The sequence below is a fragment of the Bos mutus genome, chromosome 15 (assembly GCF_027580195.1).
Source record: "Bos mutus isolate GX-2022 chromosome 15, NWIPB_WYAK_1.1, whole genome shotgun sequence".
In the NCBI taxonomy this organism is placed as follows: Eukaryota; Metazoa; Chordata; class Mammalia; order Artiodactyla; family Bovidae; genus Bos; species Bos mutus.
The window spans coordinates 46340858-46367121 of record NC_091631.1 but is presented as its reverse complement, the minus strand read 5'-3'; the positions used below and the strand labels follow the sequence as shown (position 1 = coordinate 46367121).

The 26264-nt window shown below is 41.1% G+C and overlaps 1 protein-coding gene across 1 annotated transcript in view; it reads left to right on the top strand.

The window, feature by feature from the left end:
- CRTAM (cytotoxic and regulatory T cell molecule) overlaps window positions 1-24603 on the top strand; it is a 28799-nt gene extending 4196 nt beyond the window's left edge. The window contains exons 2-10 of the mRNA XM_005896050.3: window positions 3531-3674; window positions 6725-6877; window positions 8595-8738; window positions 10183-10344; window positions 13340-13420; window positions 16208-16285; window positions 18690-18836; window positions 20913-20999; window positions 23626-24603. Coding sequence (XP_005896112.2) covers window positions 3531-3674; window positions 6725-6877; window positions 8595-8738; window positions 10183-10344; window positions 13340-13420; window positions 16208-16285; window positions 18690-18836; window positions 20913-20999; window positions 23626-23756 — 1127 coding nt within the window. The 3' untranslated portion in view covers window positions 23757-24603. The remainder of the gene's footprint in view (window positions 1-3530; window positions 3675-6724; window positions 6878-8594; window positions 8739-10182; window positions 10345-13339; window positions 13421-16207; window positions 16286-18689; window positions 18837-20912; window positions 21000-23625) is intronic.
- The last annotated feature ends 1661 nt before the right edge of the window (window positions 24604-26264 follow it).

Genomic DNA, 26264 nt, shown 5'->3' with positions numbered 1-26264 from the left:
GGGATGACAGTGATGACAACAAAGAAATGCTGGAATGGAGCAGGTGGTATCTGTTGCAATTCAATACTTGGGCTACTAAGAAAAAGAATCTGTGCCTTTCTTCAATCTGCCATAATGACCTATAGTAGGGTGGATACACTGCAACTCCCCAAACCTTGAGAAAAACCAAGGACTCTTAGGAACCATGCAAATTTCATCTACAGGTGCTCTGGTAGGTGGTTATGACTGTTGCTCGCCCTTCAGCTTCAGAGTCAGTCACGTGTGCTTTGGTGTGACGCTATTTCACTCCTAGGACAATTGGCTCACGGGATGGGGGGTGGAGATGATGGTGAAGGTCATACGTTCCCTTTCTACATATAAACCAACCACACAGACACAATCTATAGCCTTAGACTTAACTAGTGACCTCATGACACATGGCGGTACATGGATGGATGAACCCAGTCACGAAGATAATGACCAAGCCCAGAAGTCAATAATCCACTCAATAAACACGACCTACCAGTAGTACGTGGTGACCTCCTAGGAGAGACATCACAGTGATTCATTGCCAAGCTCAGGATGTCCAGCATTTGGGAGTCACATCAGAGAACTCTGAAGACTGACAGAGAGAACTAGCAAGTAGGCACAGGGCACTTGCTGTCTACGCTAGAAATGCTAAGGTGAATACGAATATAATATAAATGTTTTTAGAGCCTGCAGGGGAGGAAGTGGTGAGCTAAGAAGATACCCCACACCCAATCCCTTTGACAAAGAAGGTGAAAGTTTGACTCTAAACTTGGGTGAAAAAAAGATTTTAAAGACAAATTCCACTGTAGTTTTCAATAGCAGCAAGAACATCATGGGGAACTTTTTTCTTAGAAGATGTGGCATCAAAACTCAGGTACCACTGTCCTTCTCTTCTACTCTTTGACATGACTTAGACACATTAGCCAATATTTTTAAGTACCGCAACTGAAGCAGTGTGGTGCAGTGGCTTCTCACTGAGCTAGTCTTCCTTTCTACAATGATTTCCTGTCTCTGAATCAAACATGGGGTCTACATGACAACATTGCAAGAGAAACAGGCTTAGGAAGCCAAATGCAAGGCTAGGAGCCAAAAGCAGAGGAAATGACTGGTGTTCTAAGCCTCAGATGCAGTCCTTTCCATCTGGAACTTGGTACCTCTTCTGTGGTCAGCAGCCTGACCCGGACATCTCAACAGCAAGAGCAAACACTCATCTTGAGAGATAGAATTCTTTGCCATATGCTAAAACACCATACTACATTTTCATACAATTTTTAAGACACTGTAAGGATTAAATGACATGATTTAATTCATAAGCATGCATTCCCAAGAAAAAGACAATGATATTTACACCTTTAAAATGGGAGACATTTATCCATAAACAGAGTGCACATAAATCTCACCTCTCCTTTCTCCCCAATGTGGGCTTCCTGTCTAAGACAATCATTTTATCAAAGGTAAGAACATTGGCAAAGCCTCTGAGTGTTAACTTCTTGCCCGAAGGATGAAATCAGGGGATGTTGCTTAACATTAGTTTTTATCCTATCATATATTTATGTAGTAACTGTCCTCCTCTCTGTCAATATTCTTATGAACAACAGGAGAGCAAACATAGCTATCCATTGCCTGTGTTACAATGTCATCATGAAAGCTGGCATTAGACCATTACTTGCCAAGCTTGCACTGTGACAGTTTCTGTTAAGAAAGAATTGTAGATAAATATAAAGCACAGTCACTGCCCTCTTGCAGCTTCAATCTGTGGGAAGCAAGATCATGCACAAGGGCTAGAGGTAAAGCAAGAATCGTATAATGGAATGATACAGAACAAGTTGGTCTAGACTCAGATTCTTGGCTCAAGAGTTGCTTACCCTTAGAAGAAATTCCATTGTCATTTCAATGCATTTCTACTATTATCCTTATTACCCAATCATGGGTTGATTTTATAGATGAGAATATTTCCAAATGACCTGCCTAAGCAGAATTCTGGCCTATGCCTCAATGGTTTTTTTTTGAAAACAATCTCTTTTTATTGAATCCTTGTTGTTCATTATAGTATTGGCTGATGATATGAGTATTTTTCCATCAGGACTCAAGCTAACTCTTTTCCCATGAAAGTCAATAAGAATACAATAATTTTGGGTGATTATTGCTGGAGGCTAGGTTGAAATTAATGACTTCAAAATGGAACAAACTAAAAAGTCTGTAACAGTTAATTCCCAGAGCTCTTCAATGTGCTTTTCCTAATACTTGAAATTTATCACAAGGAAATAAAGTCATTTCTTTTTCCTTTTTTTTTAACAGCTAATATGATACAATAAAATTCATTGCATTTGCTATTCATATTTTATAACCCCATGGTATTCTTCTGTTTATAGACATGTTTTGTACTTTCAATAAGAATTTTTTCATCCTCAGGAAAAAGAATTCTTTAATTTTAAAGTTGAAAAAATAACAAATGGCAATAAATGTGCCAAATCAGCAGTAAAGCCAATTTATTCTTCTATCAATTTCTTCTTTGGGAGGATAACTTTGCAGCTGCTTAGAACTATTGTTTCTCATTCTCTGGGGGTTATGATTTGGGGAAATTACAGACTCTTACATGTGCCCAGGAAAGCGCTGCTGTGGAATATTAGATCAGAAGAGATCCAAGAACATCCACCGTCTGGTGGAGAAGCTCTTCCACCCCAGGGGCTTACCTACTCCCCAGGAAGAGCAGCTCTGTAATTCACAAGAGCCCCAGAGGACATAACATTCTTTCTTAGAATCTGAGACCCACCCCCCATCAACTGTACTTGAAGACACGAGTCAGCCTTTTTATAAACAGAGGCCAGAAAAGCTGAATTTTCTGGGCTCTCATCACTTAGGTAGTCCGACCCAGTTATACAAGCATGGGCTTAGACACCCACAGACCTGGGCACCGATGCCGTCTTGAGGACCTCTGTGACCTTGAACCTGTACTGCCTCATCATCAAGTGAGCAAAACCACTCTTCTTTTAGAGCAGGGCCACCCAAACTCTGGGATCTAATGCCTGATGATCTGAGGGGGAGCTGATGTAATAATAATGGAGTGCACAATACTGTAATGCACTTGAATCATCCCGAAACCATTGCCCCCTCCTCCATGGAAGAGTTATCTTCCACAAAACCAGCCCCTGGTGCCAAAAAGATTGGGAACTGGTGCTTTAGAGCATTAGTTTGAAAGCTGAGTTTAATATCAGTAACATGGAAGATACAATTCCCAGCATATGGCAAGGCAAGTGCCTCATAGACGCTGTTCAACTTTCCTTTCATCAAAACCCACCCCTTCACTCATGCTCCTTCAAGAGACATCTTGATTGCTCTAGCACACTGCTTCCCTCCTCTCCTTGCAGTTTTTGGTGTTGACTTTGGCTTCTGTTTCTCTAACAAATGTATACAAATGATCAAACGATGAACAAGGTTGCCTCAAGTCTAAGCCCCTGTCTCAATTCAGGTGTAGTGTGGCCCATGCCTGTCTGACGGTCCCCAATTCTCTTCCTCCACAGAGGCCTTTCGGACCAACCACATGGAAACTGTCCCCATAGAGGAAGGCCAGACGCTCACTCTAAACTGTACCGTTTCTCAGGAGACCACCTCTCTGCAGTGGCTGGCCCCCTCGGGCTTCACCATTTTCTTCAATGAACAACCTGGTAAGTGAAGAAGAAAGAAACCACCGCCAGACCTCAACCTGACGGATTTTCCAGACAGACAGGCTGGTGGGCCAGAAAGTCAGCATGAGTCACCCCAATGGTGGGCTTGGCCCCACCTACTGTGACATGTAAATCGCACCCAGAAGCCTGTGTTTTACACACGGCTGCTTTTTTTCTGGCAGGAAGTCTGAAATGGAAACCCCACCAGCATGGTTGGTAAAGGGGGCTCAAATGACAAAGCCCGTTTCCGCCATCCCACCTCACCCCCAGGTCACTTTTTGACTCTCAGCGACCATGAAACCACCAACAGCACAAGGACAGATGGCAGCAGACAGACAGGTGGGGGGCCCGTGGTCCTCGTCAGCCAACACGTCACCCTGCTTCTCCAGCCAGGGGCTCTGCTTTCCACCTGAGCAACCCAGAGTTGCACATCAAAGCCCACCCCAAAACGGCTCCCCTTCTCTCAACGGTCTTAACAAAAACTCAGGATCACTGAGCAAGAGGAATTGGTGGCACATTTTACTCTGAAAAGGACAGTAGCCTTCCTCTCTCACAAACACACACTGAGTCCTAGATGCCTAAGATGGGAGGGAACTCTTTTTTCCTCCAATTTTATTATGATATAATTGACATATAACATTGTATTGGTTTAATGTGTACCATATAATCTTTTGATATATGTATATATTGGAAAGCTACCAGCTTCCCTGGTAGCTCAGAGGTTAAAGCGTCTGCCTGCAATGCGGGAGACCAGGGTTCGATTCCTGAGTTGGGAAGATCCCCTGGAGAAGGAAATGGCACCCCACTCCAGTACTCTTGCCTAGAAAATCCCATGGAGGGAGGAGCCTGGTAGGCTACAGTCCATGGGGCCTCAAAGAGTCGGACACGACTGAGCGATTTCACTTACTTTCATATATTGGAAAATAATACCACAATAAGTTTAGTTAATATCTGTCACCTCACGTGGTCACAGGTTTTTTTTTTTCCTTGTGGGAAGGGATTTTTAAAAATCTATTTAGTTCATCTCTTTGGGAAGTATTTTATGAAACCCTTCCTTTATAATGAGACTATTTTTTTAAACTCTGGATTTTTTTTAAGTTTTTTTTTTTTTTTTTTAATGTGGGCCCTTTTTAAAGTCTTTATTGAATTTGTTACAATATTGCTTCCGTTTTTATGATTTGGATTTTTGACACCAAGGCATATGGGATTTTAGCTCCCTGACCAGGGATCGAATATCGTATCCACTGCATTGGAGGGCAAAATCTTAATCACTGGACCACCAGGGATGTCCTGATAATGAGACCATTTTATATCTCCATTTAATACTTCTAATTACCAAATTCTTGGAAAAGTATCCAACACAGCAAATTTCATTCTGCTTTGTAAAAGCAGACCCTCTAGAAAAACTTGATGTGCTTTAGAAAATATGATTAAATATTGATAGGTTCACTGCAAAATAACTAAATATATTATTTTAAGCTAAACCAACTAGATTCCAATAGAATAAGTACATATTAATGGCTAAAAGTTCTGAGAAGAAACCTTTAAGGAGAGAGAATTCTGTTAAATAATGCTTTCTGTTGCTTTGTTTTGGTTAAACTGGGCTTCCCTGGTGGCTTCCTTCCCAGTGGTAAAGGATCCATCTGCCAATGCAGGAGATGCAGGTTCAATCCCTGGGTTAGGAAGATCCCCTGGAGAAAGCTATAGCAACCCACTCCAGTATTCTCGCCTGGGAAATTCTACAGACAGAGGAGCCTGGCGGTCACAAAGAGTCAGACATGACCGAGCAACCAAACAACAACAATAATACTGGGAGATGGACATTCTCAAATGTCTGATCTAGTGTGATGGTTCTCCTTCAAGGGTATTTTTTTGCCCTCCACGGGATATTTGGCAATGTGATAGTTTTGGTTGTTATAACTGAGGAAAGGCATGGGGATCTGGACTCTAGTGAGAGAGGCCAGAGATGCTGCTAAACATGCATAATGCAGAGTGTAGCCCCCCGTACTCTCACCCAATAGAGAATTATGGACTCAAATGTCAGTAGTGCTGAGGCTGAGAACACCTGGATTCCAGCTCAGGTAACATCAGTGTCCCAGGACACCATAACCATTATTTCAGATGAGAAACAACCTTCCTTGGTCAGCCAATTGAGGTTTAACTATTTTAGGCTTGTTCACATTATAAATCTTAACATTAGGAAAAAAGAAACAAAGAAAACCACTCATTTCAGGAGCCTCTGATTCGCTAAGGGACCTTTGACTTGAGATGGAAATCCCAGATCAAGACAGAATCAAAAAGAATAATTGCTGTTGGCTAGAAGTTTCTGGAACTGTGGGAGATTTTATGTTCTTGTGGGGTTTTTTTTTTGTTTTATTGTTGCTTTTGTTTATTTTTACCATTCCCTAAACATTAGAAAGTACTACATACTCTTTGGGAAACTTCAAATAATAATGAACTTTTCTTCTAAACATATCTTGGTTATTCATTGTCATATGAAATTGTAAGAACAGTAGATTTTACAGCTTTGTCATCAAATCAGTTTGACAACTATTTTTGTTCTGATCTTATTCATGTGACTATAAAATTTAAATAGTGATAATTATGGATAGCTTTCCAATAGTGTTTTAAAATTTAATTGGAGTATAATTACATCACAATGCTGTGTATGACAAGACAGAGAATTAGATTTCTAAGACAAATTACACTGGGGCATTTACATAATGTAAAAAAAAATTATTTAAGATCCTCCTATCACCTGAACCCTTTGCCAGCCCAGAGTTCATAACTTCCTACCAGCATAAATAAAACAAACTGCTTATTTCACAGATCCTAGTATTAAAATACTTTATTTCCTAAACCAGCTTCGAACTATTGAGAGGTCTCCAGCTGGTAACACTAGAATTTGGAAGGCAGCTCAGTTAAAGATGCGATATCCATCCCCTTAAAGTGTGATAATCAAAAGCCATTCCAGTGAAAAATCCATCCACTGAGAGTCTGCATTCATCTGATATCTCTCCTTATAACAGCTCTTGTTCCCTCTTGTGCAGCTTTAAAAAGTTCCAAATACCAGCTTCTTCATCACTCCTCCGATCAGCTCTCCATCAGCGTGCTGAATGTAACACAGCATGATGAAGGCGTGTACAAGTGTCTGCACTATGGCAAGTCTGTGAGAACAAAGGAAGTGAAAGTGATCGTGTTAGGTAGGTGCCTAAAAGCCAGTAAACCCGGCCCGGGAGCGATATACTTAGGAACGGGATATATCATTTTTAAACTCAATATTAAAATATGTTGCCTGCAGCAAGGCATTTATTTCCTGGCACCTCTGCCATCTTCACTGAGAGAAAACAGAAAGGAGCAATTTGAGTGGCAAGTCCCAGACTAAATGTGAGTTTGTGAAAATCGTCTTGGCATCAACTAAATTTTCTCTGCAGGGAACTAAAAGGAAAGAGAATTCGTACTGGCTGAACTGTGACTCTGCGCCAGGCACTGTACCGGGCTACAAGGAATTAAAGATGAATTAGGCACAATCTCTGCCCACAAGGAGTTTGCACAGTTGTTCAGGAAGGCAACACACACACACATACATCTAGCGGAAACTTCTGACAGCATATCCTAGGATAGAATATATTCAGATGTAACTCTGCTGGACAATCGGCTCACACCCTCTGCAAAACAAGTTCCTCTCTTCTGGTGGGGGATGGGGTCGGGAGGCTTGGCTAGGAAGTGACAGCGGGAACTTGCTCAGTTCTGCAGAGGGTCCTTTGTGTTCAGTGTTAAGTCTTACTATCTTGACTTTTTGCTTTTTTGTAGCAGAACAGATCAATTTAAAACACTGCCTTTTATTGATCTCTAAATACCATAATTCTACATACCACACAAGGAATTCCTAAGACTCCTCTTCTTGCATTAGTTGAGTGTGGTACCTGCCATAAAGCACAGGCACAGTGACAAAGTCTCTGGGAAGGAGTGGCTCCCTAGGGGTTCTGAGAAGCAGTGAGACTCAACTTTGGGGTCAGCTTTCCCTCATGTTGCTGGTCATCCTCAACATCACTCTGGGTCAGGCCAAATCTGTGCTCTACTGGGACTCTCATAACACCCCTTGCCTACCTCTGTCATTGCATCTGACACGTGATCTTTCAGTGAGCAGTTTAGGGGGCTGCTTCTATCACCATGCTCCTCTTTGAGGGGCCTCATCTTTCCCACATTTGTATTGCCAGCATCTGGTACATACTTGGAACTGACTTCATAATGTCTTAATGGCAGACGGATGAGTAAATAGATGCTAAAGGGTCCCATTCTGTACCCCACAGTGTGAGGTAGAACAGAGAAGAAGATATAAGCCTATCTGAAAAAACTTTCCTAGACAGAAGTAAAAAGAAATCGGGCTGATGGGCCCTTTAGAGAAATGCCTCTTTGATGGGAGGAGAGGACAGAAGTAACTTATACTGAGGTGAATCCTAGACTCATGAAAGTTTAGAGCTCAAACAGCCAACCCATAAACCAACTCCTTCACATCTCAGGCAAGGAAACTGATACACCAAGAGGTTGTGGGACTTACCCAAGTTCTTACAAATAGTTGGTGACAGAGATGGGGCCAGAATTCCAGCTTCTATCCTCACCTCGTGTTCTACCACTCAAATACACTCATCTATAAAATTTAAGAATTACTGTTGTAACATAGTCTACTTGGGAATTTCCAGAGACTAATCACACATCGGGTGACAAATATTCTGATGACAGCCAGAGTAGCTTTACAAGTACATAAAAGCCCCTTTACATTCTGAGAAAGGTCAAGTGAAAAAATATGCCATTATTTAGACCACCCCCTACAACGATCCCTACAGATTATTAGGCTCTGTGCTTTGCTGAGATATGTAGACCAGCTAATTAAGCAGAGAAAAATCAATTTTCTTCTAGCAACTCCTGTCACGCCAACCCTGCAAGTTTCAGTTATCAAGACGCACAATGGAGAAGAACACGTCATACTGAAATGCTCCACCGTGAGAAGCAAGCCCCCTCCACGGATAACCTGGCTCTTAGGGAATGGCATGGAGCTCTATGGTAAGTGAAGAAACCATTCTCTTTTCTCCTTTGTTTGCCTTCCTATTTATATTTTTAAGGAATTTTTAAATGTTCTGGCACCCTCTGGTGGCAGAGAGTGCCAGAAAACCCCACTCAATATCTCATTCATCCTTTTCCAGACAAATTATCCTTATTAACCAATCGATACTATGCCTTATGCTTGAAAGCCTCAACACAAATAACATGGTTACATGGTTTTGTTTAAAACAAGGTAGAAACCGAAAATGGTACATGTATTAAATATTATGGTTTCATAGACTCAATAGACATGAGTTTGAGCAAACTCTGGGAGATAGTGAAGGACAGGGAAGCCTGGCGTGCTGCAGTCCATGGGGTCACAGAGTCAGACACGACTGAGTGACTGAACAACAACAACAAAGGCTTTGTAAAATTTCATTTTATGAATGGTGGGAGAGGATAAGATGGCTGGATAGCATCACTGATTCAATGGACATGAATGTGGGCAGACTCTGGAAGATAGTGAGAGACAGGGAGGACTGGCATGCTGCAGTCCACGGGGTTGCAGAGTCAGACACGACTCAGTGACTCCACGACAACAAAAAAATTTCATAAAAGACATAATATAGCTATTACCTGTACCTCTGAGCATAAACTTTGTATCAGACACAGAACTGAAAATATGTTTAGGACTTCCCTGGTGGTTCAGTGGCTAAGACTCCATGCTCCTAATGCAGGGGGTCAGGGTTCAATCCCTAATCAGAGAACTAGATCCCACACGCTGCACCTAAACACCCTGCATGACTCAACTAAAGACCCCACATGCCAGAACCAAGACCTGGCGCAGCCAAATAAATAAATGCATTTCCAAAAATACATATTTAACATAATACATGCAATTGGAACAGATAAGATCTTGCTTGAACAATGGAGTAGCATGTCATACTCCCTATGGCAGATAAAACTATTTTGATAACAGCAACAACAACAAAAGCCTAAGGTTTGAGCCTTTTAACTGAAGCAGGAAAACCAACTGTCATGCTTGGGAACTGATTCCAGTTTGTTTACATTTCAACATACATTTCATTCAATTTATGTAAATATAGGTTCAGTCCACTGCCAATTCTAGAACTTTCTTTAATCTGCCTTATTCATTCAACCTGAGTAAGGGCTTGGCTCTTTGTGTTCCACAACATTAGGCTGTCTTGTGTAACCATGATAAGCTTTGGATTTTTTTTTTTTTTTCCAGTAGTGCAGGGTTTATAGGAAATTATCCACTCTTGTTCATCTGCTTCTCTTTGGGAATGGGGCCAAGCACATCCCAGGTGGCTGAGGGAAATTAGAGTGAGGTTAGAAGTCTAACAGGTTTGCCAAGATGTCAAGGCCGTTGGTTTCTCAGAGAACCATGCCACCCAAGAGCATTAAACCGTCACGATCTCACACACCACTTTAAATTGCTTCACAGGTGAAACCCACCATGAATATGAAACTGATGGGAAGAAGTGTAATAGCACCAGCACACTGACAGTCCACGCATATGGCAAAAACTCAACAGCAAGTTGCATTATCCGACACAGAGGCCTGCAAGGAAGAAAACTGGTAGCACCTTTTCGGTTTGAAGATTTGGGTAAGAACCACCAACGGCTGTCTTTGATTATCTTAAATTTACCTTATATCACACTAAAAACAAGATGAAATGGAGTAGGAAAAGTCCTTCAGAGCAAGCTCACTGTCAGCAAAGCTTTTTTAAATAACAACTTTCTTTCATGATTGAAAGTTCTCCAGCTGGGCGACAGAGTTACTGTTCCAACACTGAGAAGAGTCCCAATTGTGTAGAAAGCCTAACAGAGTGCCGTATGCAAGCAGAGTCATGCTTGTTTTTTGATCATGACAGCTGGCATAACTTGACCTAAAATAGTTTTATTGCAGTCATGTTTTTGGAGAGACCAGGTGAAGCTTACTACACCCCTGTACTTAACCCCTAAGGGGATAAAACTAACTGAAATAAATCTAAACTTGTCAATATCATTGTATGTTAACAATCATGTACCCACATTAAGTCATGACTATGCTTTAGATTTGTTTTGTTGTAACTGTTTTAGAGAGCATAGTCTACCCATGTTAATATTCTGAGCAGGGGCTTCCCTGGTGGCCCATTGGTTAAGAGTTCGGCTTCCGACACAGAGTGTGCAGGTTCAATCCCTGGTCGGGGAGATAAGATCCCACACGCCTCACAGTCAGAAAATCCAAACATAAAACAAGCAGTATTGTAACAAATTAAATAAAGACTTTAAAAAATGATCCACATCAAAAAAAATCTTTAAAAAATATTTTGAGCAGAACACCAAAAATTAAGAATAATAAAAATGAAAAGAAATCAAACATTAAATGTGAAGAGGAGTTGCCTCCATTTCCAGAATCTCTGTTTCCTGATCCCATCACCAAAGGTTTAAGAATTAATTTAAAAAGTATATAAAACGTTTTGAGCCAAGAAGTAGCCTCTGAGAAGTAGTAGGCATCACACATCTATCATTCACAGGACTCCAACCTTCATTACTTTATAAGGTACTTCTCAGTGTGACTCTGGAAAAGGGCATGGCAACCCACTCCAGTGCTCTTGTCTGAAGAATCCCGTGGACAGAGGAGCCTGGCAGGCTGGTCCACGGGGTCGCAAAGAGTAGGACCGAGTGAGCACTCTCGGTGTGAAAGATGTTCCTGAAGGATAAGCATTCCCTCACCCTAGTGAAAGAGGAAGCTGCTGGATGACCATGAGTTTGTTGAAAAAGCTCTGTATCGAATGAAATAACTGATGAGGAAAGGTACTTGTGAACAGGAACCTCACTGTGAGAAAACTATCCTGCTGCTCTGTGGGGGCTGACACTGTGGTTAAAAACTCCCCACTCACTACCCTGTGTTCTCCGCCGGTCACTTTCTCATCAAACCAAAAGTAGGTCTTGAGGAAGCTGGGTTTAGAAGAATCACGGGCCCCCAGATTGGGCGGACCTATAATCTGACGTAAATATTCTTTCCTCTCTGTCATTCATCCCCCTCCTCACCCTCCACCCCCAGCCACCCCCAGCCATGGAAGGGAGCCTAGGGCACATGGGGAGGCAGGAAGGTCACCAAAGAGTAAATGAGGCTTTTTTTTTTTTTTTTACCTAAATGGCTCTGAAAGATGTTCAGATTTTAAATAAAAGAACCAACAATATCAATAAATATATATTTTAGTTTTCAGCAATTGTTCAAACCATCTACCAAAATTACTGCTGAAGGAGAGATCACAGTTTCTCCTCCTGGATGGCCATAGTTCTATACATACACAGTGTGTGTGTGTGTATATATATATGTATGTATATACACACATACACAGACTATTGAATATATAGTGCACAATTGTATATATACACTATGGCATATACACACAATATATACAATGTGTATAGAATATAGTATATGTAATATATATATAACCTGTTTTGTACATAATTATGTAATTATATGAACTCATATAGTATACATTATTCTAGATCTTAATCATTTTTGATAAATTTTATCCTCTGTGTCCCCAGCAGTTGCACATCATCCTTATCTTGTAATCTGCTTCCAGCTCTTCTATTTGACTTGGCTTCGAGCTTTTCACTCCAGGCAACTTCTCCTCTCTTCAATTTTCTCTGGTCTCTTTGTGGCCACAGAGCTCATTTTAGCCTTATGATCTGTTTTACTATTTCTCCAGTGTCTCCTTAGTGGTTCTTTTCTCAGAGCCCTTGGCATGTGATTCAAGCATTTTTATAGTTTTAAATTTTTAGTGTTTGATTAAGAAAATAATTTACAAAGCCACAGAAAAATCCTTTGATTAAATGAAAGACTGAAAAACACTCACAGGTTCCATAAAGATATTACAGATCAGTATCAATATTGGTAAATTAACAGGCATTGTTTTTATAAGCTCCCTGGTTGCAGGCCTGTTCGTTGACTGATCAAACCTATGCTAAATTGAACTTCTAGATCCATTCCTAAGCATTGATTTTATAGTCTACAATAGCATTTAGTAAGCCTCTTAATGAATAGTCAGGTTTTGGGCTACACATGTCATACAAATGAAATCATTTATTCTCACCAAAAAACTCCAAAAGGTGAATGTATTAGTATCTCCATTTTACAGGTAAGGGAAAGCCTTGCATATGAGAGATTGGGGATCTGGTCCAAACTTAATCAGCGGCAGGAACTGGATCAGCATTGGAATTCAGCCCATTCTGACACTGACTCCAAAGCCACCTAATAAATAGGCAGGTAGATATGCGATTAAGTGGATAGACAGATTGATAAGTATTAATAGGGAGATACAGATAGAGGTGAACAGTCTGCCCACCACTGCCCAGTGCACCGCTCCATGGAGGTCCAGCCTGCTACGCTTCTAAGCCAAGCAGTTTAGCAGATGGACAATCAGCGGGATGTAGATTCCAACACCAGCACAAGGGCTGCAGAACACCTAATTCTGAGGTTTCCGCAGAACCTCCACGAGCAGGTAGCAGCCAAGCATATTCTCCAATCTGCTGTACTGAGCACAATGTGGGTAAAATTGCTCTCTGTAGTTGCGGAATTCTGTTTTTCCCCTTTCCTAGTTACTGATCAAGAGACAACGTCAGCTGCCCTGGAGACAAGCTCTCTATCCTCTCAAGACCCTCAGCAGCCCAATAGCACTGGTAAGTATCAAAAACATTAAAACTTAAAAAAAAAATCATGATTCTCTGGGAAGGTCACTTTTCCCATTCTAAGTTTCAAGAACGTTTTTTTCTTTTATTTTGTAATAAGACCATAGAAGGCTCCTTCCAACTGGCTCCAGCTTTATGGTGACCAGGAGAAGCACCATATTCAGAGAGTTCAGTTAGTGGGAGGGGCTTCAGAGTAACTAACACCTTGTAAGTTCTCTTTCTCTCTCTCTCACACACACATGCATGCATGCACATACAACTGTGACACCTGAATTCCTCTGTGGTAAAAGGCAGGGTTGAATTCATTTATAGGAGACTCATTTCTTTGTTCTTCCATCTAGAACAGACCAAACACAAAATAAAGACTTGATAACAGCAAAGTGCAAAATGCAGCATCTGCAGTTTTGCTGTTGTCATTGAATAACAAAATCACCTTTGAAGGCTCATGAGTTACTTGGTTGTCAAGAACTCAGATAGTTTTGTTTTTTTATAATTTTACGTATTTATTTTGGTTGTGCTGGGTCTTAGTTGCTGCACACAGGCTTCCTCTAGTTGCAGTTAGTGGGGGCTACTCTCCCGTAGCAGTGCACGGGCTTCTCGCTGCGGTGGCTTCTCTTGCTGCAGAGCACAGGCTCTAGGGCACTTGGGGCGTCAGTAGTTGGGGTATGTGGGCTCTGCAGGTGCAGTTCCCGGGCTCTAGAGCCGGGGCTCAGTAGCTGTGGTGCACAGACTTAGTTGCTCCATGGCATGTGGGATCTTCCTGGATCAGGGATCAAACCCGTGTCCCCTGCACTGGCAAGTGGATTCTTAACCACTGAGCCACCAGGGAAACTCCTGTTTTGTTTCTTCAACTTACCATATGCATTTTATTTTTTTAATTTCCTTTTCTTTCATTAGTGAGGTTTATAAAAAAAAAAAAACACACACAGAAGCAAAAATGTGTATTTTTCAACCTTACTGTACACACCTCCAAAGTATAGAAATGTAACATTCTGAGTGCTAAAATATATTTAAGAACTCAGTTTTTGATGACAGGATTAAACTATAAATGAAGGAGAATTTAGAAAACCTGGATTATAATCCCAGCTTGGTTAGACAGTGAATCACTAGATGATTAACTCTGGGCAATGATCACATATTTAACTTATCTTTGTATTTTACCTAGCTTGATACCTGCCAATAGGAGGTACTCACAAAATGCAGTATGAATGAATGGATGAATGAATGTGTGCAGGCAGTTGTCATGGTGCTTTGAACAAGACAGTAAGCTTCATTCAGAAAGGCATAAATCCCCACATATACTCTTTCTGTTTCAAATAGAGTCTCTCTAAAATTGTGTGGTGGGAGAAGTGCTTTCATATCACTATCATGTCCATAGTTCTGAGTATCAGATCACATTTTTAAAATGTTTTTATTTTATTTAACTTTGCAATATTGTATTGGTTTTGCCATATATCAAAATGAATCTGCCACAGGTATACATGTGTTCCCCATCCTGAACCCTCCTTCCTCCCCAATACTTAAAAGTAAATGTTTAGGTTCTTTAAGCACTGATAAATATATATGTACCGTACATACATATATACTTTTTCTGCAGGGCGATGGAAATTGAAAATATTATCAAGTGGAACAGCCACATCCCTTGGTTAAATAATCCAATATTTTTAAACGTGTTTAGAATCTATTTGTCTTTAAATCGGCTTACACCACTACTGAATAACTCAATTTTCTCCTCTGCTTTTTCATATAGAAGATTTAAAGAATATGGTTTCTAAAATTCCTTTCAGCCTTCAATTTCTACGATTTTATTACTGTTAATAATACCCATTTTCAATAGAAGAGGCGGTTTCATTCTCCTCAGGGCCCACATGGTGGCGCTGAGCAATGGGCTACAAACCAAGAATGCAGAGGAGGGAAAAAAACAGGGAAAAGAAACAATAAAATCGGGAAAAAGGATCTCTTATTTTTATAATTTCTCTTACCTCGCAAAATCATCATAGTACACCCTATTTCTAAGGAGGAAGCAGGCATTGGGCTGAATGGCAACTGAGCCAGTTTTCAACATAAAAATCACTGCTTTGTGCATTTCAAGTTGTAGGATTTCTATTCATCAGGCTTAAGGTACCATTCTTCAATATTCAGTCCTGAAGCATCCTAAAATGGTTTCAACTAATAGACCTGGTTCACAGAGGAAATATAATGTTTTAAATTTGGGATTCTGAGTTTTGATATTGGCTCTGCCACCTATCTGCTATAGAACTGAGACAATTAACTTCTTGAAACCTGTTTGCTCGGAGCTATAGTGAGAAGTAATATATACCAAATGGTCAGTTTAAGGTCTGGCACAGAGAAAGTGTTCATTAAACATTCACCTCGCAAAAAAAGGGCTTCCCTCGTGGCTTAGATGGTAAAGAATCTGCCTGCAATGCAGGAGACCTGGGTTCCATCCCTGGGTTGGGAAGATCCCCCGGAGAAGGAAATGGCTATCCATTCCAGTATTCTTACCTGGAAAATCTCATGGACAGAGGAGCCTGGCAGGCTACAGTCCATGGGGTCAAAAAGAACGGGACACAACTGAGTGACTCTTTAAAAAAAAAGTGAACCTGACCATTTGCAACAATTTTTGGAAGAAGTCAGTAGTTCAAAAGTGATATTGTTTTGAATGAGGATCATTCAATTTGGTTTCAAAGGTGCTCGGGATGAATATGCGCATATACACCACATAGCACATACACTGTCATATGAATATCTCATGTCTTACTTTCATCTTGGTTGCAGTAATGGAAGATTCTAGTACGTCAGAGATTGACAAGGAAGAGGAAGAACAAACCACTCAAGTCTCTCACTTGGCCACTGGTAAGTGTCCCCAACACTTATTTACTTAGAACAGACACTTGATGTTTTAACCTCTTAATCAATACATCCAGTAGACTTTTTCAGTCCTTATTATTTTTGACCTTTTTATTGGTTAATCATTCCCTTACCCCTTGACCTGTTCCTTGACCTAGTCATCTCCCTGGCTTCCCTGACTTACTCTGTCTGCTCCTGTTACTTTGCTCGCCACTTTTCCCTGTGTCCATTAGCTCACGTCCCCTCCTCCTCTGACTTCTTCTATGTAGATTTGATTCTACTTCTCCATCCCTGGTTATTGCCTTAATCCTTAAATAGTTTCCCCCTTCCCAAGAGTATTTCTGTTGCCATCAAACAGAAGAGTTACATACCTGCATTTCCAGAACATTCTCCTGAGCAAGAACACCTGTTTCATTCCATTTCCCACATATCTCTGGCTGAATATTTTGCCAGCTCCTCAAACTCAACATGGGTAAAAACTGAACAGCGCCTTTCCCCACAAAATCAACTTGCCCAAAGCATCACACAGCCCAAAACACACACATATATGTGTGTGTATACACTCACACAGACACACATATAAAATCAGTAGGTTCCCAAAGAGTTTTGAGTCTTCTCTTTTGCCCACAAGCACCGCCACCTCCTTGATGCAGGCCCCCATCATGTCCTGCACAAAGTATTGTAACTTCAACTTCTCCTCTTGCTGTGATTTTTCAGTATCCAACTATCAAAACACCTCTTTGCACCCTCTACCCTAGTGATCAGAAAACCGCTATGGCTCACCATTCACAGCACAGAGCCTGAGCCTTCAAGCCTCCAGAGGTGGTCTCTACCACCTCCCTCTGTGGCCCTGTCTCTATGAACTCCTGACCAGAATACACGTTTTTCTCTGATAACTTTCCATCTCATTTTGATGGCCCTGCCCTAACTGCCCCAATGAAAGAAAATCCACATCACTCTTCTCCTTACCCCTCCTTCAAGACCAGCATCCTTGCCGAACGCTTTCCTGACCAGCTCAGGGACCACGCCAGCCTCGGAACCCCTGAACACATTATTATACATAACGTATGTGGGTCTAGAATCTGGCACAGTTATCTTACTGCTGTTTGTTTTTTTAATTGAAGGATAATTGCTTTACAATATTGTGTTGGTTTCTGCTATACATCAACATGAATCAGCCATAGGTATACAAAAGTCCCCTCCCCCTTGAACCTCCCTTCCACCTCCCACCACATCCCATACCTCTAGGTTGTCACACGGCCCTGGTTTGAGTGCCCTGAGTCATACAGCAAATTCCCACTGGCTATCTATTTTACATATGGGAATATATATGTTTCCACTCTACTCTCTCCATTTGTCCCACCCTCTCCACGCCCCCCTCACCGTGTCCATAGGTCTTTTCTCTATGTCTGCATCTCCACTGCCGCCCTGAAAACAGGATCATCAGTACCATCCTTCTAGATTCCACATATATGCGTGAATACATGACATTTGTTTTTCTCTTTCTGACTCACTTCACTCAGTATAATAGGCTCTAGGTTTATCCACCTCATTAGCACTGATATGAATGTGTTCCTTTTTATGGCTGAGTAATATTCCACTATATATATATGTGTGTGTGTCACAATTTCTTTATCCATTCATCTCTTGATGGACATCTAGGTTGCTTCCATGTCCTAGCTATTGTAAATAATGCTGCAGTGAACACAGTGTCTTTTTCTATAATGGTTTTCTCAGGACTGCTGTTTGTTTTTATTAACTTGTTTGTTTATATATAGAGAAAACAACTCCCTAAATCATAGTATTGTGCCTTAGCAGCTCCAAGCACAATTTTCTCTGAGTAGTTGCACTCCTTAATGGCATGTTGGTTGAGATGAAGGGGACCGTGAATGACATTCTGCAAATGTAGAACCCCCAAAATAAAGAGTACTAGAAAGATCTTTAAGAGCTCACCTGGTTTATCTCCAGATGACTTCATGGAGGACCACATTTAACCTGGCCAAGATTAATGAAATTTCATTTTATTTGCAGAGTTTTTTGAACTCCTTAGTAACTTTTCTTGCTACTTAACTACACTTTGCTAAAAACTCCATTCCTTACAGCTAATTTGAACCCTCTGACTATACTTCAATATCCTCACGTTTCCTCTAGAAATGAAAAATAACTAGCCCAATATCTATGTAACTTAAAAACCTTTTTCAAATCATCCCATGAAATTGCTTTTTTTATATTCCTGTTTGCTTATTTTCAGAGAACAAATAACGTGACTCTCTTTACCTTCAGGGTAAAGCTCTCCCTCATCTTTTCCTCTCAGCTATTATCCTTCATTATATTTTGCAAATACCGTATATATTCCTCAGTGATCAAAAAACCCCTCAGCCTGTTTAAAGCCCTTGCATTTTCCCTGCAGAAGCAAATCGGCTGTATGGGGGACTGACGAAGAAAAACAGCGGTGTCCTGCTGCTGACCCTCGTGTCCTTCCTCATCTTCATACTGTTCATCATTGTCCAGCTCTTCATCATGAAACTCCGGAAAGCACATGTGATATGGAAGAAAGGTGAGTGGGCAGAGAGCCTTACAGAGGCTCCAAGATGCTGAAGCCATTGGCCAGCCCAAAGGGAAATTCTGTCAATTAAAGCTCTTCCATTCAATGCTGTACCATCTGTCTGAGCAGGATGTGAATTTCCAGGGATTACAGTCAAAGAATGCATGACCAAGAGAAACTAGAGTAGCTCTAGGAAATGGCATTAAATTGTGGAGGCTTCTATTCACAAAAGGGTACCAAATAGAGAGCATATTCATCCATTCATTCAATAAGCATTCACTGAACACTCACCATGTGCCAGGCACTCTTCCAGGCACTGAGAACACATCTGCCAACAAGGCAGACCAAATCCCTGCCCTCAAGGAGTTCCTATTCTAGGACTGATTGACCAGTCAAGGGTTGAATATAATAGACTGTTTGTGGGCCCATTCTTACTCTGTAAGAATGCACTCAGCTTCCATCAACCATATGTTCATAATTTTTCCTAAGCTTTCTGATTTAAAAGTTATCATTGGAAACAAAAACAAAATTATTTAGCTAGCACAGAAGATACCTATTAAAATATGTATACTCAACATCAGAGACAGAAGGGACCTTAGAAGTTATCCAGAATAACTATCTGCTCTGTTCGTTCCACAAATGCGTGCCAAGATTAAATCCCTGCTTTAATTCTGAGTGGTTATTTAGACCTGGATTGTTCAATACAGTAGCCATAATACAGCTAGTCAGCACACGAACTGTGGCTAGGCACCCTTGAGAGGTGCTGTAAGGATTTGTATTTGACTTTAATATGCTGGACACATCCACTTTTGAAGACTCAGTTCACACACATACACGAGAATATGTCTAATAACAATACATTGAATCTACTAGTTAAATAAAAACATAGCAATTTCACCTGCTTCCTTTTACTTTTTGAAATGGCAACTAGAAAACTGTAAATTATACACATTACTTGCATGATGGTGCTCTTGAACACTGCTGATTTAGCCATATATGTCTCATACACCTCCAGTGACAGAGAACGCATTACGTTCTATGGCAAAATACTATTAATACATCTTTGAATGGCTCTGACCCTTTTACTGTTGCTTCTCATGTGGCACATTTATATGATGGACTATTACTCAGCCATTAAAAGCAATGAAATAATGCCATTTGCAGCAACATGGACAGACCTAGAGATTGTGGAACTGAGTGAAGTCAGACAGAGAAGAAGAGGGAATAAGTGCACACCATTACAGTGAAGCACTTAATATGACATCCCTTGTATGTGGAATCTAAAAAGAAATCACAAAATGAACTTACTTACAAAACAGCAAGAGACTCACAGACTTAGAGAATGAACTTATGGTTGCCAGAGGTTAGGATGTGGGGAAGGGATAGTTAAGGGGGTTTGGATGGACATGTACATACTGCTATGTTTAAAATGGATGACCAGCAAGGACCCACTGTCTAGCACAGGGAACTCTGCTCAATGTTATATGGCAGCCTGGACGGGAGGGGAGTTTGGGGGAGAATGGATACATGTACATATGGCTAAGTGAGTCCCTTCACTGCTCACCTGAAACTATCACAATACTGTTAATCAGCTATATCCCAATACAAAATAAAAAGTTTAAAAAAAATTTAAGTATTGCTTTTCCTAGTTTAATATCTATCATTTGAGATATTCAGATGAACTAACATTTTTACCATAAACAGACCTACATATAGGGTCTGGCTTTCCAGTTGTACCCACACAACAGGCAATCGCCACAGTATTGTTTCAAAACCTCCCACTGATACCTCCCCCACCATGCTTCTTTAAGCGCTACTAGAATTGTTTCTTCCCAAATAGACAGTATTTGACTCTAATATGCTGTCATCTGACTTCCGCAACTTTTATACTGCATGGCACAGTGCCTGTAGGAATCACAGTAAAACTAAAAAATAATTTACTGAACTAATGAGTACATGAGGTACGGGGGAGGAAGTGGTAAGTCTACTATTGCATAAAAACAGGTACGATCTTATTCAAATGTACATTTCTAAATACAGATGTTGCCTGTGGCACCAGAAATCAATAACAATTTTTTCTTCTTGCAGAAAGTGAGATTTCAGAGCACACTCTAGAAAGTTACAGATCGAGGTCAAATAATGAAGAAACATCATCCCAAGAGAGAAATGGCCAAAGTAAGTCAACTATGGGACCTGAGACATGAAAAATGAGGTTCATTAACTTGTTGCCTTTCATGAGGAGAGGAAAAAAATCAAAGTTTGATTTTTAGCACAAGGAAAAGCAAATCACCTGAATCATTTCACAGAACTTAAGGAAATACACCTAAAAAAAAACAAAAAGTAGCAGTTCAGCTTGCATAGCTGAACATAAGCCCCTTTGAGAAGCCATCCCTGAGTCCTTGCTGTCACGCACAGGTACATCTTGGACTGAATGCCCCTCCTGTGCACCACAGCATCCTACATACAGCTTTACCAATGAAGAACTTCCCACACCAGGCTGTCATTTTTGGTGTGTTAATCTAGCTACCACAATACACCTCCAGGTGGTGAGCAATTGGGTCTACTCTATGTGTATCCTCAGATCCTAGCATAGGGCTTGTCACATCAGAAGCGGAGAGTCTGGTAAATTTCTATTGAATAAATAAATACAGGGCTTTTGAGGTGGTGCTAGTAGTAAAAACAAACAAAAAAAAAACCCACCTGCTAATATAGGACAGATGCAGGTTTAACCTCTGGATGGAGAAGATCCTCTGGACAAAGGCATGGCAACCCACTCCAGTATTCTTGCCTGGGAAATCTCATGGACAGAAGAGCCTGGCAAGCTACAGTCCAGGGGGTCGCAAAGAGTCAGACATGACTGAGCTCTCATGCAAATAAATATAAGGCTTAACAAATTTGAGCAGAAATGTTTCACGTCTTTTGGATTACTTTATTGCAGTTCTTCAAGCAAAATATGAAAAGAAAAATCCAAAAGGAGATTCAGTGTGTGTGTGTGTGTGTGTGTGTACTCTTGACAAAGATAAAGTAGACAGAAGCTAGGAATATAGCACAACAAGAATCTTATACCTTCCAACCACTGTTTCCTCCAGGCAAATTAACTTATTCCACCTGCCCAAAGTTGCAAGACAATGCAGTGAGCTTTGCCACTAGTTGCTACTGGTTTTCTTGAGGCTTTATAAGAAGCATTTCTTTTACAACACCTCTCACTTTTTTTTGGTTTTGACCTAGCAAGGTGTGAAATGGAAAGACAGACTAGCTGTAGTACTAGGAAGACGGGCATGAGTGAGTGGCGTGTGTGAGACCCGGGGTGGGGGACGGAAATGTGGGTCAGCTGCCTACAGGCTGTTACACTGCAACACGTATTTCTATGATGTCAGTATAATGTGTAACTGGAGTTGTTTCCTGTACCCACCCATTCCCCCAGGCAAGGGGGACAGAGCAGCGGCTGGAGCTTTGCTGTTCACCTGAAACTATCACAACACTGAGAATTGGGCATACCCCAATGTATGGGTTCAATTGCTCAGCTGTGTCAACTCTTTGTGACCCCATGGCCTGCAACCCACCAGGCTCCACTGTCCCTGGGATTTTCCAGGCAAGAATACTGGAGTGGGTTGCCATTTCCTCCTCCAGGGGATCTTTCCCACCCAGGGATGAAACCCGTGTCTCCCATGTCTCCTGCACTGGCTGGCGGGTTCTTTACTACTATACCCCAATACAAAATAAAAATTAAAACAACAACAACAGTGGGAGTAGAATTGTAACCTTTAGCAGGAAAAGGAAAGCCCTCAGTTCAGCTGCTGAGCAAGCAGCTGCTGCTGCTAAGTCGCTTCAGTCGTGTCCGACTCTGTGTGACCCCATAGACGGCAGCCCACCAGGCTCCCCCGTCCCTGGGATTCTCCAGGTAAGAACCCTGGAGTGGGTTGCCATTTCCTTCTCCAATGCATGAAAGTGAAAAGTGAAAGTGAAGTCGCTCAGTCATGCCTGATTCTTAGCGACCCCATGGACTGCAGCCTATCACCTCCTCTGTCCATGGGATTTTCCAGGCAAGAGTACTGGAGAGGGGTGCCATTGCCTTCTCCAGAGCAAGCAGAAGCCCTTGTAATTCACCTTTAAGAAAGTCTAAAATGAGCATCTACATAGAAGAAATTAACACATTATAAATCGACTATTAATATATTTTAATAAAAAAAATTTTAATTAAAAAAATAGAATAAACCTGTGCACTCAGGACTCCCTACCCAGAAAGGTCTGTCCCCTGCCCCAATACATACTCCCTAGGGTGGGAGGATTGCCACAGCTATGGGAGGTTGCACTGTCTCCTGGGATATGATGCCCCACTTTCATCCTCCTTCCCTCAGCGTCCTCAAATCCAGCATTTCAACTCTATCATTTCTGCTCATTGTCTTCTGGAGACACTTTTAGACTCCGTGTACAGAGATACATGAGCTTTCAGTGGGCTGCGCCAAACCTCTTATTCCCATAAGCCCTTTTACCTTCAGTATGAAATCATGTTAAAGGCAATGTATTTTTTCCAGCAACACATCCGTTATTTGATATCAGAGATGTCTATATATCTTATTTCAGGTTTATGAGCATAATGTTTACATAAGAAGACTTTTTGAAAATTAGGCTATAACAGAGCATTGAAGACCATGTGTACACAGCAGTGAATTTCAGATTTGAGTTTTTTAAGACATTAACATTTGTACCTACAAATACCACAGGCGATCTGCGTGTTTTAAATAAATGGGTGCAACATTGTTCAAACTAAATGTTTGGGTTTTTCATGTTTTTCTTTCAGCTTCCCGCTCTAGGGGCTGCATAAACTACATCACACAGTTGTACTCGGAGGCAAAAACAAAGACGAAGGAAAAGGCACAACCTTCAAAATTGAAAGGAGAGCTGACTCATATACCAGAAAGCATCGTGTAGGGAGCCTTCCAACAGAAAATAGGATTTCAGGGCAGCCTCATCATCACCTCGGTGGAGCAGCTTGTGGGAAGGTGCCTAATTACCGTCACACGAAAAACGTCCTTTGAGTGCAATGCAAGATGGCGTCCTCCAATAGTAAACCACCCCGGGACTCAGAGCAATAAGTGAGGACCAACCCATGGACATAAAGCTTTGTAGTTTAAAAGAAATGAACAGAACTTATTATGCCTGACACTACTTCAGAGCGGGAGGATTCTACTAAAGCGGGAGGATTCTACTAAAGCGGGAGGATTCTACTAAAGCAGGAGGAAGCTTTGGGATCAGGGTCAATGTGATCAGCTAACATTCTTACTGGAAAGGAAAACAGGAGATTTTAGATGCTGGGCTCTAGCGGAACTACTTAAAAAAATTTTTTTAATTGTTTTTAATCTTTCTTTCTGGTTTCCAAATAAAGATCTTTGGGATGAAAAGGACCCAAAGAAGGTCTCTAGTCCTAGGAGCTGACTTTCAAGACAGACTTTAAGCAGCTGTAACCAGTCCATGCCCTGTCAGGGATAAGTCATGAATGAGTCAGATGAACATGAAGGTCCCAAAGTTCATGCCCTAAGACCTAAGGGTAGTTCAAGGCAGACCCAAAGATTCCGTGTTCTTAGAATTGTCTTGCTAAATCACAATAGTTGGCCTGGAAGACCATGTTTTTACCAGGACACTTCATTCCAAAAACATGTACAAAAGAAAATAATGAGTTGAATTTCCTGATGACTGATCTAATAGATGCTTTTCAAAAATTATTTAATAAAGAGCTGACTATGTATTTGTGTTTTTAGTGGTTGTTTCAAGGTGTACTTCCCCCCTTCACTTTTACATATGAAAATGTGTGAAAACATTTATGACATGTCTCATTCTTTGGGTCTGAATAAACTATTTCTAAAATAATACCACCTGCTGTCCCCACCTCTCCCTGCACTGCTCTACCACACATAAAATTTATGAGTTTGTATTTGTTACAGAGGCCAGATCCAGCTGTGATTTTTTTCTTGTGATAATTTTTTTAAAACAATCACAAAATTACTGAAAGGCATAAGGACAGAATGAAGTGCTTTTCCCTCTAATCCAGGGGTGCCCAACCTCTGGGATCTAAAGCCTGGTGATCTGAGCTGATGTAATAATAACAGAAACAAAGTGCCCGATAAATGTAATGAGCGTGAATCATCTCAAAACCATCCCCATCTCCCCGGTCTGTGGAAAGTCTTCCATGAATCCAGTTCCTGGTGCCAAAAAAAGTGGGGACCGCTGCTCTAAACCATTGTAAGTTGACATGATGACCCTTTAGGCTGGAGTAGGATCCTATCTCATTGCTTACATATAACTTAAGGTAGTGTTTCATGTTTCCTTGTTTCTGTTCATTGGAAAATAGAAGTAAAAAATAAGAAATCTCTATCCTTCTTAGTTTTACCTTTCGGGAATTAAGTCAAAAAGATGCTTATTTTACTTCTTCTCGAATGACTCAAGAAAAACCAAACCAAAATTCTCTGACTGTAAGCATCTCTCATTAGGTAAAAATAACGGAGAGAAAAATCCTACTACCCAACAGACTGAGTACACATAAAATAGGGAAGGCTCCCCTCAGGGGAAGAGGACAGCTCCAACTGCTAGGCATTCACAAGGTCACTAATTTAACCCAATAACATAATTTCCTGTTACCTCCCCCAAGTGAAGTCATGGTACTTTGCTATATTTATAATAACGTTTTGATCTAGCTGAAATGCAATTCTATTTTTACAGTGTTGCACCTACTAAGAGAGAAGCCCTTTTCCTTCCTGTAATGCCTTCATGAGCAAATTTGTCATCACTGACCATTACTCTGCTGCTGCTGCTGCTGCTAAGTCGCTTTAGTTGTGTTCAACTCTGTGTGACCCCATAGACGGCAGCCCACCAGGCTCCCCCATCCCTGGGATTCTCCAGGCAAGAACACTGGAGTGGGTTGCCATTTCCTCCTCCAATGCATGAAAGTGAAAAGTGAAAGTGAAGTCTCTCAGTCGTGTCCGACTCTTAGCGACCCCATGGACTGCAGCCCACCAGGCTCCTCTGTCCATGGGATTTTCCAGGCAAGAGTACTGGAGTGGGGTGCCATTGCCTTCTCCAGACCATTACTCTAGACCTGTTCAAATACGATAATTTTTTCCCACCTTTTCTGCTCTACATCTCATTTTCACATAGAAGCAAACCAAAACTAAGGCAACAACAGCTTCTTATATTCTCCCCAAATGCCTCAGTTTATCTTTTTAAGAAGATATCTTGCCTAACTGTAGAGAGACTTAGCTTTGTGGAAGCACCTTTTATTGACATTTAAACACAGAAAATAATTCTGCCAGATCTTTTGCAATCCCCTGAAAAAATGAGTCACAATTTTTAATTAAGATAGGATACTTCTTTTGAGTCAGGCCCTGATTTGTGAAATAAAAATTGTGTCCCATTAGAAAATTACTAGACTCTGTGACTTTCAGT